This window comes from Ochlerotatus camptorhynchus, unplaced genomic scaffold (assembly GCF_037179485.1).
Source record: "Ochlerotatus camptorhynchus isolate MF236.1 unplaced genomic scaffold, CSIRO-AGI_Acam_v1.1 ptg000302l, whole genome shotgun sequence".
Classification (NCBI taxonomy): Eukaryota; Metazoa; Arthropoda; class Insecta; order Diptera; family Culicidae; genus Ochlerotatus; species Ochlerotatus camptorhynchus.
Window position 1 is genome coordinate 1,050,973 of NW_027040790.1, and position 18,173 is coordinate 1,069,145.

Genomic DNA, 18,173 nt, shown 5'->3' on the forward strand with positions numbered 1-18,173 from the left:
GAACTGTAATTTTGAGGACGATATGTAAATCGAAAATTACCGAGAGATCTGTAATTTTTTTGAAAGGTCACCGACTCAACTGTAATTTGCTTTAATATTGTTTCAAGGTGGCGGTCACTGCAACCCATGCAAAAATTTGGCTGCAGTCGTGATCAATAAGTTAGTGTGCATATTGCACCACCAATGAAAAAAACCGTTGGCAACGATCTGAAAAGCTAAGTTTTTGTCGGAAAGATTCGGTGCTACACTGAAACCAAGGAAGAAGATTCCAAATGCTGTTTTCAGATCGTCGCCAACGGGAATGGAACTTGGACCGACAGAAAAAAAACAAGCAAACATCGGCCATCTGTAATCGGTATTTATTTAGATAACGAAAATAAATTATTTACGGAAAATATCTACGATTCGCTCATCTTGGTGTTGCATAACAACCTCCATAATTTCACCTTTTTATATTTTTCACAAGCACGAACGCTTTTAATGTCGATCGAAAATAACAATATGGTGGATTTGACGTTTACCTAGACCGTTACCAAACCAGTAATGGAAGGCTTTGTTTACCGAAACTTCAGTAAAATAGTTCACCGAAGTCAGTGATGAAGCTGATTTACAGACCTGCCGGTAAAAATGTTTAACGTTTTCGGTAAATTAAAATAAAATTACCGAAATTCGGTAATTTCATTTACAGTTTTCAGCAATAAACCGAGAAAATACCGAAACATCTGTAATTTTTAGCATTACCGATCTAAAACGGTAATTTTTTTTTACCAAACTCAGGGTCTCTGTTTAAGTGTGTATTATTCATAAAATGTATAAGTCAACTAATAAGCAGACGTCTTGCAAAAAGTTAATGAAGCTCATATGTCAAATGAAATCTATAAGCCAGGCCAGTGACAAGGCCTATACTACTGTCTTACCTGACTCATAACGAATATACGTTTTAATGGTATAGAACGTATACTATACTTCTTTATTCGTTTACTACGTATATACACTTTATTCGAAGAAAAACCAGCTGAAGTGAATTTTTAGTCGGGTATTTGACAGCTGCAATCGGTGCGAAGAAATACAAAAAAACCGCGAAATCTTCGAAGTGAGATGAAGTAAAAAGTTCACGATTGGTCCTTAGCAGCTTCAAAAATTCAACTTAAACAAAAATATTTGTGGTAATTGGCGTTGACGGCGACTCTGTAGCTCTTTACTCCTATGAGAAAATCCATAAGCAAACGTCAGACTAGTCCGTGAAACATGGCGGACTTTGTACTATCCTTTCACTCCACCGAAAATTCCCATAAGAAACTGTCTAAATTTGCTGGTGCCGTCAACGCCAATACAGGTAACATAATGAAGGTAATGAAAAAGGGGTTGAAGATTATTTTTCAGTTTGATCGTCCAATAAAGCACCATTATAAAAAAATACTTTTTTTCAATTTGCATTAATCTGAAAAGAAAATCACACTCCAAAATGGTCATTTTGAATAAAACGTATATGCTTTCTTTGAATAAAACGTATATACGTTCTATTCGAGAGTAAATATATACGTACTATTCAGGGGTATATGAACTATGCGAGGTAAAACAAATCATTTTCAATTTTTTTCGATTTGGTGCTCCCGCGGATACAACGTATATTCGTTATAAGTCAGGTAAGACAGTAACAGCAGCGTTTGACAGTAGGCAGCATGTCCCGGGCTCAAATAATTTATTTTGCTGTGCTGGGACCGCTGTCACTGTATGACATGTTGCCTACGCGCCTGCCACTGGGCTGGTATAAGCGGTCACACATACCTTTTATGCAGCCTTTAAGGACATATGTGGTTTGTCTTATGGAATATATAAGGCTGATGTTTTGGCAAAAATGTATAAGTGAAACACATGAATAAAATTATTGATTTTCGTTTCGTGCATTTTAAATGCCGCCAACATTTACCCCCCCCCCCCCCTTTCTCCTCCCCCATCGATTTATTCATACTAATGAAAAAGAACGATTAATTCATTGCAATTCACTAATCACTAACAATTGTAAACATCCTCAACAAAGAAAACTTAAACATCAAAATGAACGGGCCTGAGAAAAAGCAGCAAAAGCATATTATTGGTGTTGAGTACTTGGCACTGATGAAGTCTGCAAAGAAGATCTGACGCGTATCTGTCAAAAGATAAGCAATTATAACGGAATAAAAAGAAAAAAAATCAATACATTCAAAAACCTCTTCATAAAGAGATTCTGCTCGGGATTCTGTTAATATTTTCGACAAAATTAAAAGATTTAAATTATAATATTTTTTTCGAGAATACCTGTCATCAGCAAAAATTTTGAACAATGATGTTGATGACACATCATACTTCGAACTTGAACATCCTCATTCAGCGCATGCTGATCGTCCCATCTTTATAATTTTGCCTCGATTTCTCGTGCTATGTTGTGTTTGCTTTGCTTCTGATTTGTCATGTCATGTCGACAGATCGTGTGTCATTTGGCGTCACGTAAGTTAATAGTGTAGTGGCGGAGGCACTGGAGGTGTTCGCCAGAAAAACGTAAATGTGGATCATATTGTCATTGGGATATTTCGTGTGGGTGTGGGTGACGAATGCTACCATGTGATATATTGGCATGCAATTTAGTGTAGTACTAGAATTTCAACAAGAATGGGGTACGTTAATCGATTTGCTTGGGACCAATAGAGCTTTTTGACGTTTAATCGGCGCACACTACTGTACCATTTAACTCGAACGAGTGCGAGCAAGAGGAAAACAGATTAGTGGGAAAACAAACCGTTCATTCATCCATGTGCGCTAGATAGAGAAAGACGATTAAACGTCAAAAAGGTCTATAGGCTAGTCAAGTAGGGGATCGACCATTAATTATGTCATACGTTTAGGGGGAGGGGGGTTTAGGAAACTGTGACTAGCCATAAAAAAGAATTAAGGTCCATACAAAAATTTGACAGAGGGAGGAAGGGGGTCGAAATGGGCCAAATTTTTGTGACATAATTAATGAACCTTCCCAAGCGAGCCAATTTAAAATCGTTAGTTTCCATCGGTTGGTTTTACGATCCGCAATTACAAAAATGATTATGTATTAAAAAAAATCATGCAATTTGACAGATATAAAAACGTCATTACTAGAGTCGGTGTATAATGAGTCACGCCAAGAGTGAAGCCAAGTCTACCTATTGAACTGTCAAACCGGCTACCTATCGTGCAAAGTAAACAAGCATTACGATGCTATGAAAGGTCCACGAAAGGTATTGCAATTATATATTAAATATAACCGAAGAAATGATCATATACACGCAGTGAGCATTACATTTGTCATGCGATACGTTTTGTTATGATCAGTAATGACAATTTCTACTATTTTTCCTTAAGATATTTCCACAAAATCACTGATATAATGATATACTACAGCCGTTCTTTTTTTCCTCGCTAGAAGTCATTTGAAGTTGATGCAGAAGTCCTCTGTTGCCAAGTTAAAAGAAAGGGAATCTTTCGAAAACCGTGATGCGAGTTCAACTGTTTTTCTCTTGGCGTGACTCATTATACACCGACTCTAGTCATTACCATTTTCACCCACTCGCCATCTGCACACTTAGATTTTTTTTGCCGAGATTAGTATCACCAAGCAGGCTGGGCTTTTATTTTTACTGAGATCTCAGCGAGGGGCACGCAATACAAAGAACCGGTGCGTTGAAGTTAAAATGCAATCAAAAGTACTTAAAGTAATTAATGCATTTTGAAGTAGTACTGATGGTAAATAAAATTATCTATCCGTTATTAATGTAATTAAAAGTATTGAAAATGTAATTAAAGTACTTTTATTACGACTTTTATTATCAACTGCAATTAATGGAGTTAAAAAGAAGTTAATGTTCAACATTGTGTAATTAATGTAATTAAAGCAGAAGTAAATGTAATTAATTTAATTACAGCCGTTGCCTGCGTTGAAGTTAAAGATTATTGCGTGACCCTAGAATTTTGTTTGATAGCCGAGATCTCGGAAAAATTTCCGTTTGTTAACTGAATCTCGGCAAATTTTTCACTGAGATCCAGCAAAATAGATTGCCGAGCTGCTGGTACCCATCTCGGCAAAAAAATCTGTGTTGAGTCAATCGTCACTTTGATTCTTCAACAATGGCATGCAATTTTTTGCGTTACATAATATTTGAATGGGCCCTTACGAGAATGAAACAGGCACCATTGGCCCTTTGAATTTACTCACGGCTTTTAGTACAGGATCTTCTTTGTTATTTTTTGACGTTTTGCGTGTGCTGACATTTTGTTTCCAATCCCATCAGGAGAAAAACTAATGTGCGTTCGTCGTCGTTCCCGTAGCACTTATTTTTCGATTCATATTGTGCATGGACACATATTTGCCAACTAAATTTGTGTAGCCTAAACCATTTGTATTCATTGCAATCAGTGCTTGTCTGTAGTGCCGGAAGGAAACTGTGATCAAAGTTTCGTAGCAATGCCAAGAGGTGAGTCCCAATGATGGGTTTACGTGCTATTTTCGGAGACAGTTCGTCGTATATGATAGAGATGATATTGTCTCTTTGTTGTAGGAAAATACGTTAACCACAAGGGAAGGAATCGTCACTTCACCAGTCCCGAAGAGCTCGAAGCCGAACGGGCAAATGAGGCAAAGAAAAAGTATGCTTACGGAATAAGCGTCATAAAGGTAAACAGTTAATAAGTTGGGCTTATTTTTTTTAGGTGGAGAAATACCCAGGAGAAGTCTTCCGGGGACGAAGAAGATGAGGAGGAGGGAAGTGCGGAGGGTAGTGACGATTCTGAGGAGGAATCCGAAGAAGAGGCAAAGGGAGCTGGAGCATTAATAGATATACAGAATCCGAATCGCCAGACAAAAAAAGCTTTCGTAAAGGCTACAGAGGTGGAGGAAACTGACGCACCCCAGCTTTCTCGCCGGGAACGGGAGCAAATAGAAAAGCAGAAAGCACAAGCTGCCTACATGAAACGGCATGCTGAAGGTAAAACTTCACAAGCCAAGGCAGATCTGGCGCGCTTGGCCATTATTAAACAACACCGGGCAGAAGCGGCCGCTCGTCGTGAAGCTGAGAAAAAGTGTAAGAGGTACAAAGTTTGATGGTAATGTTTGATTTGCTAATTTTTATGTATATTTCACAGCGAAAGACAGCAAGTAAGCTACAAAATTGGACCCGTAGTGTAAAATTCGAAAGACGTGTAGCTGGAAACTAGAATAGACTATATAATGAATTTCTGATGCGATTGAAAATATCACATACATTTCAATTTCCCATTAAAAGGCTAAAAATTTAATTCGCATGCATTGGTAAATGCAATTAATTGAAATAACTACGGCAACCGATTTTTGCAGGATGTTCAAAAATATATTAGAAAACGGAACAAAGAGAACCCCAGTTGGCAACAGAAACATTATATAGGAAATTATAAAATAATATTTGTTATAGGGCACTCAGCCAGCACTGATTCGGATGAGCAAAACTGGTAACTATAAATTGCACTCTATGGAACATTTAAAATACTGCTTCGGAACGACCGTATGCACACAACTGACCACAGCAAAGTAAATCGGATGTTTAATAAAATTGCGACTAGGCAGATTTTTCAATGTGTTTTAACTTGTTTTATTCCTCCGAGTCTAATTTTCAATAGCGAAATTAAATCTAAACGAATTGTCGGATGGCGGAATAGTCCTAACTTTAACCTCTCTACGGCAGCTGACGGTTGGCTCATCTGGTTGTTCCTGGCTCTTCTCCTCATCGTCTAACTGAATGTTAGCGAAGTTGAATCGGAAATCCTTGTTCTCTTCGTTGAGTATAGCCGCTTTCTTTACAAAGTGGTATTTGGCTTTCTTTTTCGGGGCGTCAAAGCGCACACTTTCCGGATTCAATGCCATGGTTTTCTCCTCCTCTGCCATTTTTGAACGATAGTCACCGAAAGTCGTGCGCATAATTTGGCGTTTCTTGATCAGTGGTTGATTGGCAGATTTGAGAACATTTATCAGTTTCATCGCATCTTCAACTGGTTAAGTGGAAAATAAGATTTTTAAAACCTTAAATTTGAACGGATACCAGCTATTTACCTTTCTTATTATTTTCCCGTACGTGAGGCGCATTTAAAGAATTTTCGAGTTGCTGGATGCACCAGTAAAGCTCCAGTTCAAACTGTCGATCGGAATCCGACGGGTTAGATTGCGAAGCTGTGTCGCTAGAACTGGAAGAAACATTCGCAGTCGCCCTAGCAGCCACGGTTGGTGGCGTTTTCGGAATTGTTTTCAGTTTTCCCGTGCTCTTGTGTAGTCTGGCCTTTGGTGGAGGCATTTTTTCGTTTAAGATGAATGTATGCTTGATTACAATATTATGAATGATTATTTACAAGAAAAGTTATAAATTTGAAAGTGAACTGTTCTCTGTTGTGCTGTTCGCTCGAAATAAACAAACGTGCTGATGCGGGGAAAGAAGGACGACTTAGAAAAGGACGACTTGAGAAAGGACGACTATTTGACGTTTGAAACAAGGTAACTAAATGCACGGTTGAAAAAGTCCCCACATTTAAGATTAAAATTTAATCTTAATCCAAAATTTAATAAACTCAGCGATGGGTTCTGTCGGCTGGGTCGCCAAGAGAAAAACAGTTGAACTCGCTTCACGGTTTTCGAAAGATTCCCTTTCTTTTAACTTGGCAACAGAGGACTTCTGCATCAACTTCAAATGACTTCTAGCGAGGAAAAAAAATAACGGCTGTAGTAAATCATTATATCAGTGATTTTGTGGAATTATCTTAAGGAAAAATAGTAGAATTTGTCATTACTGATCATTACAAAACGTATCGCATGACAAATGTAATGCTCACTGCGTGTATATGATCATTTCTTCGGCTATATTTAATATTTAATTGCAATACCTTTCGTGGACCTTTCATAGCCGGTTTGACAGTTCAATAGGTAGACTTGGCTTCACTCTTGGCGTGACTCATTATACACCGACTCTAGGTGAAACCATAAATTTACGTTGGTTCAGATTCACCCAACTAATGAGTTATAGCAGAAGAACTCAAATTAAGGTTGTTTTTCAGATGTTAATTGATTAGTACCTATTAATACGTTCGATACATACAACAGCTGAATAAAGTTATCGGCATTTATTCGGCATTTACAAAGTCACCCATAACCGAAAAAAAATATAATAAAACAACGAAATGATTTTACTGTTGAACTTCGAGTACAATAAATTTTATTGTTGAATTGTTTTACGGGAGAAAAAAAAATATAAATTTTTAACGATACAATGCTCAAACTTTTTTTTTTTTTTTTTTTTTTTTATTATAGTCACTTTAACACTCTTGGGTCATTCGTGGGTGGTCCGGGGGTGAGATTTGAACTCGTGACTTTGGCGTGAGAGGTATGGATGTTAACCACTACGCCGGGGTCGCCCCCCCCAATGCTCAAACAATTAAAATGAATGTGTACACAGCAAAAAAAGTTGTTGAATATTACATCGAAACTGCTGCAACCAGGTCAATCCATCGGTTGTGTAATATCACATTGTACGATGTACATCGATTTTGCGAACAAAATTACATCCATTGATGTAATATTGTATCTGCGTTTTGCTATTACATCATTATTTCATACATCAGCTTGAATTACGTTGATCGATATTACATTTTTTTTTGCTGTGTACTGTAAATTTCTCGTATACACAGAAAAAAAAGTTGTTGAATATTACATCCAAACTGCTGCAACCCAGGTCAATCCATCGGTTGTGTAATATTACGTTGTACGATGTACATCGATTTTGCGAACAAAATTACATCCATTGATGTAATATTGTATCCGCTTTTTGCTATTACATCATTATTTCATACATCAGCTTGAATTACATTGATCGATATTACATTTTTTTGCTGTGTACCATGATTTTCATTGTTGTGAGCCATAAATTAAGTTGTGATTTTATGGTAATCAACAAGAATGTTCAATGTTTTGAATTTGTTTTACGGGTACTGTCGAAATATTTTAATAAATATTAAAATAAATCAACCATACTGCATCAAATTGGGATGAGAAGTCCGAAAAAACTCAAATGTAAGTTAAAAGTACTCAATCGTCTTGGCCTCTCCGTACATTTGATGGTTTCGTACTTTAAACTTATTTTTGGATGAAAATCATAGCACCTCTCGGCACTGCAGTCACTTCTGTTATTATTTTGTTAGTGCATCATGTGAAAATTTGAATTCTCGATAGCGCAGCGTTGCCAGATATACCAATTTATCGGTATTTGTACCGATTTTCGAGCTTGATACCGATATACAGATAAGCTTCCTCAGAATTCCGATTTTAGATATTTTATACCGATATATACCGATCTTTTTTAACCATCAAAATGATTATTGTCTGTCTGTGCTCAAAATGTCAGAGAAAACTGTTGTGAGAGACTTTTATCTTTTTGAATATCCCTAATAAAAATAGCCCCGAAAAGAGAGCTTAACGACGTGTTCGGGGTATCATCTAAACCATTTGTGGGATAGTTCACCTATCCGGGATACTGTTAGTTTATGGTATTTGTTAATAAGAGATGTTTAGAGATGAACTTGCGTTCAGCTGAAAATCTCTATAATATTTTTTTTTTAATATTAGGGATGTTTTGCTCAAATGCTCAAAAAAAAAATCATTTTTAAAAATGTCTTATGCTTGATACTCTTTTAACTTCCTCGCCGTTTTTGGCTACCCAAAAATCGAGAAATAGGTGATGTCTCATCCCGGTAACATTTATAAAGGCCCATCCGAATGTTCATATTTCTTACTTTCTCAAGTTCCCTTGAAAGTTTCTTGCAACTTTACCCTGGAATTTTCTTCCACCTTCCATCTGAAGCTTCTTCTGGCTTCGCTCGAAAGGTTCTTCCGTCTTCTCGCGCCAGTTTTTCTACCGAATATTGTGCTACCTTCCCTTAGAAGATTCTACCGATTTGCATCGGAAATTTCTTTCGACATTTCGCAGAAAACTGTTCCTTTCGGATTTTTTCTCAACTTCTCCTAGAAGTTTCTTACGACGGTCCCAAAAAGTATCTGGCTTCCGCCAGAAGATGCTTCCGACTTTCTTCTGCAGTTTGTTCCCAACAACCTAAGGAAGTTCCTGCCGTCTTCTCCAGTAAGTTCCTTCAAACTTCTACCGGAAGTATCTATAGAATCCTCCATACGTTTCTTTGTGGTTTTTGTTTTTCAACTTGTATTGGATGTTTTTTTTCAGGCTTCTTCTAGCTTCCCCTCGAAATGGCTACTCCTAGAATTTTCTTTCGTTTTCCGAAACCTTTCTGACTTCCTCTGCATGTCACGATTTTTTCCGAAAGTTTATTGAAATTTTACCCAAAAGATTCTCCACATTTTCCTTGGAAGCTCCCCGAATGTTTTTCCGAGTTTTCTTAGAACTTTCTACAAACTTCTAGCGAAAGAGTTTCTTTTTCTGGAAGTATTTTCGACTTGCTGCAGAAGCTAATTAAAAAATTCCACCAAAACATCTTCCTACTTTCTTAAAGGTCGTTCTTAGTTCTTAGTTGTCATATTTTAAAAGCTTTGGTGCCGATAAGCTTGAAAACCATCTGGCAACACTCCCATAGCGGGACTTCGTTTACTCGACGCGTTTCAGTATTTTATTTAGTTATAATTAGTTTCTTTAGAATACATAGCCGAGTGCATAACCGAGTACATAGCAAAGTGAATTATGAAGAAAAATGAAAAAGATTCTTTAAAATCGGCTGGACGATGGAAGCTACGAGAAGATTTAACAGTTACCTCTATGATTTAACCTCAGATTGAACAAACCGAGAGTTGAAAAGCAAATAAGATCTTCGAAGCACACAGGATCATTTGATGGCAGTCCCTAAAATTCTTTGGTTGAAGGTTTGTTGGAACTGTTTTAAGTTAGGCTGTTGAATAAACTTTATTAACATCCACATTGGTAACATAACATAGAAGACATAGAGTAGACACATAGAGTTCTCTGTCACCGCTAGTATTAGCAACCGGTGGAAACTAACGATTTTATATTAGCTCACACTGGATCGGTTTGAAGCGAGGGGGCGACACATCTAAATCTCAATACTAGATGCTCAAAAAATTTCACACTGGCGAATCAATCTTCGAAAACTCTTTTTTCAATTCTCGCATCTACTTGCATCTACTTGCATCTACTTGCATCTTTTTGCAGGAAATCTTCAGAATCGTCATTAATCTTCTTTCTATCTATTCAGCGTGTACGCACCTAGCGTACACAATCTTTCCTGCAACGTAGATAGAGTCGTCCCCCTCGGTTTGAAGTACATTGATGAATGTACCATAGAGGTAACTCTAAGACCAGAAGGTACCGAAGAAACGTGCTCTACTTTTTGGCTCAGCTCTGGTACTCTCTGCGGCCCCAAGTTAATCGATGCATCCCTCGAAACATAGGAAAATCCACGAACCCATCATTTTATCTGTCAAACTTTCATAGCGAATCAAAAGAAACATAGTGTTGTATTATAATTTCGACTAGAATGGGGTACGTTAATCGATTTGCTTGGGACCAATTGGTTTTATATGGCTACACCTCTTTAGGCTACACTAGTTAGGTAAATTGTGCATAGTGGGGTGACCCGTTACAAAAATTGGTCGTAATTACATTTTGTTTCTCAGCTCCGCAAAGCTACAGCAAATGAGCCTGGAAAAATAAATTTTGTTTTGTTTAAAATCATAACCAATATTCTTATTAAGTAATTTGATGCTTCTGAATTCACATTATGCGTTCAAAATTTTGAGTTGAAAAATCTAATATTTTATAGTTGCTCTAAACTGTTTATCATAGGGCTTTTATTGCAAATAGTTGAGTGTTCCGGCTTTGCTCGGAATTTAATATTAGCTTGAGTTCATGCACCGCTTAAAAAATGAATCCGATGTTTATTGTTAGGCTTATTTTGCAAGTCAGTCATCGCGATGTCAGGAAAATTAATCTCCAATTAATCAATGCCAATCAATCAATCAATCAACCAATGGCCAATCAATTAATGCAGAAGGATTATGAAGTGCCATTTGTTTCACCTATCGTGCTGAAAAGCTCAGCTAGGTTTATTTGTCTTTTCATTCCTTATCATATAATCATTGTAAATGGAAGCTTGCCAAACAAAGCTGCGCTCCGCAATATCGAAGAAAGTAATGAACCATTATAACTCCACAATTAGTTTAAAGAAGAGAGGAATTTATGAGAATTAAAAACTATGGTTGCAGAAATTTCAGATTGCATTATCCCGGGCAGATGCTTAGTAATTTTAACTCTAATTTATTCCACCCGCTACCCAGAAAAAAAAATGATCATAACTGACTAAAACATATCTGGTACCTCTATATATGCAAATAGATTAACATCCGAAGTCCATCTTTTTAAACATATTCTGCACAAAAAATATACTTTTTGCCTCGCGCCATTCATAAAAAAAACGGCGGGAAATCCTGACAGTTGGGGCATAGAGGTAACTCTAAGACCACTGGGTCCCGAAGAAAATCATTATTATTTTTGGCTCACTCAGTACCAGAACAATGGTCCCAAGCAGTCCCAAGCTATTTCACTCACCCCTGCATGTTCTGCATGAATCCACACACCCCTTATCTGTCAAACTTTCATAGCGAATCAAAACAAACATAGTGTAGTAATATAATTTCAACTAGAATAGGGTACGTTAATCGTTTGCTTGGGACCAATAGGCTACTAAAGTGGTGAGCCAATTTAAAATCGTTAGTTTCGTATTGATTGTTGGTTGGGGGGCTTAGAAAGTATTTTTTGTGCAGAATATTTAAAAAAGGAGGGACTTCGGATGTATTTTTTGTGCATAATATGTAAAGAAGGAGGGACGTCCGATGTAAATCTAAATGCATATACCATTTATCATAGAGAAAAAAGTGCGTGGGGAACTTGAAACGGTAGATGTATCTGTTAGCGGAAGTGAATAATCACTGAGATTATTTCTAATACAGTAGTTTGCGGTCGTCGGAGATGAACTAGCCATAGGCTAAAAATCTCCTTAATAAAGAACTAAAAAAAAAAAGTAGTTTGCGGTACTACACAATGCCTCTCAAAAATAATTACAGTAAATGTTCACTTCCACTAAGAGATACATGTACCGTTTCAACTTGCCCCGGTGTACCTTAACTATGATGCTTACTATCAAAGTATTGAACAGGTGGAGAACAAGTATACGAGCTTTTGCTCTGACTTTGAAAATCAATAACTGAATCCCCCTAATTTTCAATTAATGTTGTACCATAGAGGTAACTTTAAGACCAGAAGGTCCCGAAGAAACGTGCTCAACTTTTTGGCTCAGCTCTGGTACTCTCTTCGGTCCCAAGCTAGTCGATGCACCCCTCGAAACATAGGAAAATCCATGAGCCCCTAATTTTATCTGTCAAACTTTCATAGCGAATCAAAACAAACATAGTGTAGTACTAGAATTTTGACAAGAATGTGGTACGTTAATCGTTTGCTTTGGAACCAAAAGGCTAGTCAAGTAGTGAGCCAATTTTAAATCGTTAGTTTCCAACCGGTGGTTGTACCAACAATTGCTCAACCTCAACACATCCATTCCACTCAACTACTAAAATAATTTAAAAAATATGTATGTTTATTTGAAACATGAGAAGCATGTTTAAAATAAACATATTTATTATTGTTCGCATAGCTGTCAAACCAAACAAAAATAAATACGTTTATTTTCAGCACGAATATTTTTGAAATAACCGCAACATTATTTTTATTTTAAACATTGATTTCACATGACTTCAAACATGGAATACGTTTGAAATCAACCTAATTTATGTTTGTGGCCGTTTAAATTTACCTCAAATATTTTTGTTTCGGCGATAGTTTTTTCTGCGTGTTTGAGAAAAGTAACAGTATTCTATTTTGCATCATTCTACGAACACGCTGTAAAGTACATAATGATGATGCATGATAATTTTATGTTATGGAAAACAAAGAGGTGCTTTAACCCCGTATGATCGTTATACCCCTTCCTCCCCTACTTCACTGACATATGAACCAACATTTTGTTCAATATTGAAAGTACCGTAAAACGGGGTATCTTTGCTAATGCGGGTAACTTTGATCGTATAATATAAAGATTAAATTTACACGCTGCGCTTTTTCCAAATAAGGAACATTGGTCCCATATTGTAGCTTAGGGCATTTCCGTTGCTATCGCATATAGTTTTTATATAGAATGTGTTACAATGTGTGTTTGTAAAATAAAACATATTAAAAAACAATTTTCGTGTTTTTCGTCTGTTTGAAAAAGCACTCAAACCATCACATATGAAATGTATTTCCAATATAGCCATCACAAATTTAATGATGTATTCTTTTTGCTTATGATGTTTTCTGATTATATATTCATTAAAAGTTTCATATTTATAGAACTAAATTGTTTGAGTTTCACCCATTTTTTCTACATTCATCGAGCATTATCAAAATTACCCCAAATCAAAATACTGATGTTCGGTCGGAAAACTAAAAACATAGTGCAAATGCTTTAATTTCCGTTGAACATATTACCAACCGGTGGAAACTAACGATTTTAAATTGGCTCACTACTTGACTAGCCTATTGGTCCTAAGTACATCTATAAGCGTGCCTTATTATAGTAGAAATTCTAGTTCTACACTATGTTTGTTTTGATTCGCTATGAAAGTTTGACAGATAAAATGAGGGGTTAGTGGATTTTCCTATGTTTCGAGGGGTGCATCGATTAGCTTGGGACCGAAGAGAGTACCAGAGCTGAGCCAAAAAGTTGAGCACGTTATTTCGGGACCTTCTAGTCTTAGAGTTACCTCTATGATAACGAATTATCTCGTGGAACCTCAGTACTTGTTTTAAAAATATAAAATTTGAAAAACATTCATTGTTGTACAAAATATTTAGAATATACTTTAAAAAACAATCAATTTTACCCCGTTTTACGGTACCGTCTTCTGATAGGGAAAACAACTGCCTGCCCAACTAACATTTTCAGCTTTGTAAGCCAACTTTTCCAGCGTTGTGCTGTAAAGTAGCTGAAAAGAAGCTGCAGATACAGCTACAAGCAAAAGCTAGCAAAATAGTTTTGAAGAGCGTTTACTCAACTTTCTCACAACCATTATTCAATTTGTCAGACGCACTGAATAACATCAGCCAATAAACGCTAATGTCACTTCTATACACACACTAATCAACTTTCCACTTGTAGCTGCAAAACAAAGCTAACAAAGTGAATATATTACTCATTTGATGGCTTCTACACAACCAACAACTCTTGCTGAATAACATAAACATCAAAAGTGCTTTTTCAACAACTAAACAACCTGTACTCAGCTTATAAACTGTATTAGAGCAACTTCGGAAGCATTTTCACAGTCAACTAGGTTTATTTTTAGACGTGTGCAGTTTTAGAGCTTTTACTCTGCCCTTTTTATAACTAGTCGAGAAAAGTGATTAATGTGCACTAGGGTGCTTCATTCTGAAAAAAGTGATGAATTTCTGATGGGCCACCCTCCAGTTCGATTCATAGCCCCAAAATATGAACCTGTGCAAAAATTGGTAAAGATTGATGAAGGTTTAGAGGTCGCGCCAATGATTTGAAATTTGTATGGGAATTACTATGGAAGAATTTAAAAAATCGCTTATATCGCTATAACTTTGCTTCTACTTGTCCAAATGTCGAAAAAATTTATTATGTTATTGCTATGGCAATAAACAAAAAGCCTACAGTTGCTACGCTCAGTTTTGCAGCGTATCAAGAATTATAAAAATGTGAAAAAATGGCAAAATAGGGTAAATTGACAGATGAATATGTACAAGGCAACAACGCCAATTTCATCGCAACAACAACAGGCTTGTTGATCATTGTCATGACAACCACATATTTTTTTTTTCAACGTTTGGACAACTACAACCAAAGTTAGAGCAATGTAAACGAAAATCAATAATTTCCCATACTAATTCACCAAAATCTCCATACAAAATCCAAATCATTGGCGCGACCTCTAAACCTTCATCAATCTTTACCATTTTTTGCACAGGTTCATATTTTGGGGCTATGAATCGAACTGGAGGGTGGCCTATCAAAAATTCATCACTTTTTTCAAAATGAAACACCCTAATGTGCACTATTATAAAGCCTCTACTCAGCGATTTTGTTGTAGAAGGGAATGTTGATTTGTTTACATAAGTTCAAAGTGTTGGCGTAGCACAGTTGGTAGTGTCAGGGTTTGCCAATGAGGTCGTCTCGAGTTCGATTCCAGGTTCCGGTGCAGGGTAAATAATTTGGTGATGATTTGTAACTAATTTCGATTAATTTGATTCACAGCAAAATAAACTCAATAAATTCCTTCATAAAAAAGCGTAAACAGTATTTAACCCGGCTTCAAGAGAAAGCTGTGTAGTGATTATTGGACAACCGGGAAAAGGTTGAATAAGCGCCTTTCAAGTTCACACACAACTAAACAGCAGGATAACAGCTGTATAGAAGCGTTAATGGATATGCAATAAGAGCTTCTCCCGACCGTTCCAACAGCCATAAGTAGCTGACTAAGTTCGCCAGATTTGCTTGTATAGAGGTTGAGTAAAGGTTTCCTCATATCGTATAACGTTTGAATACAGCTTGAGACTGTATAAATGAAATGAGTAAAGCGTTTACATTGTGAAAATTGTTAGTTGGGTGTTGCTTTATCATAAAATGCAACCTTCACTCTCTTCTCTGCTTCAGAGACCTACTTCAAAACTAATGATGGAGCTATTGAAAAAAATAACGTATTTTTTGCGAATTGTTTTATCCCACAACATGTTTTTGTGTATGATACTAAGGTGCAAGTCAACAAAAAATGTGAAATAGAGTCAGTTCCTATTGTAGTCGATGTCGAATTTAGTGCACATTGATCACAGCAAAATAGATCAACATTAATCAAAATTAATCAACACAATATAGATTTTTCTCCTTTACTTCGTCGTAACAATTTTGTATATTGAAGCAGAGTTGATAATAGAAGAGTTACGCAGACTGAAACCAAAATCTACCTATCGCACTGTCAAACTGTCTACCTATCGAGCATACTAGACAAACCGACTCCGTTGCGTGAGAATTATTGTTATCGAAACTAGAGGAATCTTTCACAACCCAGGTGAAGTCATCCGAGGTGTAAACAAAAACAAAGGCGCCAACATAAAATAATGGCCATTGCTCGACATCAGTGTTGCAAGCTTCACTTTGCGTAACTCTTCTATTATCAACTCTGAATTAACCACTTCATTCGAGCAGCGCTGCCATTTATACAGATTTATCTGTATTATACAGATTTTTTAATCTTAATTCAGACCCGATACAGAATACAGATTTATCACAGATTTTTATATTACAATACAGATTTATACAGATTTTTATAAAATGCTTGAGAAAAAAAAAAATCTATATCAAAATAAGTTATCAAGCAGTTCTCACTAATATCAATATATGTTATAATTTTGATATTCTTCGCATATCTTTTAGCTCTCATTTTTGTTCTATTAGCCATCAACTCCATCAAAATGAAATCAATTTGAGTTATCAGGAATAATGAAAACAACATAATTCTTGTTTTCATTTTGTTCTCACCCTCTGCTCGGGAACCTATCAAATTTCCATCGACAATTAATCATGTTATGGTGTTTTTGACAGCATTCACAACCAGAGGACCAACCGCTTTCGGATGCATATGGAGCTGGTAGTAAACGATTTGAGATTGTATGGGGATTTACAGTATTAATTGAATATTTCCAATATAAGCATGTATGTTAAATACAAGAAAAGTGCCCGAGCACATTAAAATGGTACAAATACAAGTACTCGTAAACATTTTACTTGCATTGAAAATGTATTTCGTAAGAAATAGCGGATTTTCTGATATTCTCCATACTGCAAAAATGATTTTACCAGCACTGGCGGGGCGACATCTCTCGACTTTTCGGTGTAACTACCACACAAATGATGTAATTAATTGTATTCATCTATATTAAAAATATCAAATAGTAATGAACTCGTGCACTTTTTTGCATTTAAAACTGCTTATCAGGAAGATAATGAATAGAAACTAAAATCTCCATACATTTTCAAACGGCTTCATATCACTCTTATAAATAAGTACGGACGATTCACAAATGGCGCAATTATATCCCGTATGGTTAGTACGATAGCCCGAATAGGTGGTTAAGCACTTTTTATGGTTATTTTGTATGCACTGTATTTGTAAAACAACAAAACATGATTAATTAAGAAAAAAATCGTCAATACAGAAAATACAGATTTTTTAATAGAGTGGATACAGATTTTTTATAAAACCACCTGGCAGCTCTGCATTCGAGCAGATAAAATGACGTTTACTACCACTCGAACTTTGAAATGAAACATTATTTTGAGATTTTTTCTTCTAGAACCTCGAAAAAAATAGCCAACATTTGTGCGTTTCACAAAAAAATAGAAATTAGTTGGTCCAGTTTTGTGAAATCGCTGGTAGAAAGTCACACCAAAACTGCTTGACAAAGTGGTCAATTGAAGCTGGTATTGTGACGCCCTGGTTGCCGCTATACAAGTTCAAATCCAATGGTACCCGGTGCCGATGGTACGATCGAACAGTAATATTCGTCTTGGTATTTTCACTAATGCAATTACTGTACCAATAAATATAAACATTAACATCGCATTTTAATCACTTCGGCAAATAAGCCATTTCTTAATCTATGAGCAATACCACAAACAATATGGTTTCCTACTATGTATTGTGTTTTTCGTTTAGACATACCTAAGGGAGTTTCTTTCCAATGAAATTACCGAATTAAGTCGTTGTTAGATTTTTTGTTACGTATCATCAATAGAATGCTTCATTTTGAGTTTAATACTCGAACAATGCGAGTTCGTTTGAAAAAAAAAACAACTAAAAAATAAATGAAGACTGAGAGGTTGGACAAAAGATTTATGGTTTGTGTTTGACTACTTATTATGTCACTTTATCGTTTTCAATTTTTAAAGCTCCACCTTTTGTCTATCTACTTCGATGACAAAGCTCAACAAGTCAGTTCCAGTTGTAGTGAAATTGATGTAGTTAACTGTCACTGCAGCACTCACTTACAGTAATACCAGAA

The 18,173-nt window shown here is 36.2% G+C and overlaps 2 protein-coding genes across 2 annotated transcripts; one reads left to right on the forward strand and one right to left on the reverse strand.

The window, feature by feature from the left end:
* Positions 1-4,270: 4,270 nt before the first annotated feature.
* On the forward strand, positions 4,271-5,618 carry LOC135707050 (28 kDa heat- and acid-stable phosphoprotein). The gene is made up of 4 exons (XM_065228772.1): positions 4,271-4,481; positions 4,566-4,653; positions 4,717-5,087; positions 5,149-5,618. Exons 1-4 carry the CDS (start codon positions 4,472-4,474, stop codon positions 5,163-5,165), a joined length of 486 nt encoding a protein of 161 aa, XP_065084844.1. The 5' UTR covers positions 4,271-4,471; the 3' UTR covers positions 5,166-5,618.
* LOC135707049 (UPF0488 protein CG14286) lies at positions 5,607-6,417 on the reverse strand. The gene is made up of 2 exons (XM_065228771.1): positions 6,089-6,417; positions 5,607-6,027 (listed from the first exon to the last, which is right to left on the reverse strand). Exons 1-2 carry the CDS (start codon positions 6,324-6,326, stop codon positions 5,645-5,647), a joined length of 621 nt encoding a protein of 206 aa, XP_065084843.1. The 5' UTR covers positions 6,327-6,417; the 3' UTR covers positions 5,607-5,644.
* Positions 6,418-18,173: the final 11,756 nt, after the last annotated feature.

What these genes read in the sequence shown, in the direction of transcription:
- LOC135707050 (XM_065228772.1), top strand. An exon ending in GCAAATGAGGCAAAGAAAAA is followed by an intron (nt 4,654 to 4,716) that starts GTATGCTTACGG and finishes TATTTTTTTTAG; the next exon opens with GTGGAGAAATACCCAGGAGA.
- LOC135707049 (XM_065228771.1), bottom strand. Translation starts at nt 6,326, where the DNA reads ATGCCTCCACCAAAGGCCAGACTACACAAGAGCACGGGAAAACTGAAA. An exon ending in ACGGGAAAATAATAAGAAAG is followed by an intron (nt 6,028 to 6,088) that starts GTAAATAGCTGG and finishes CCACTTAACCAG; the next exon opens with TTGAAGATGCGATGAAACTG.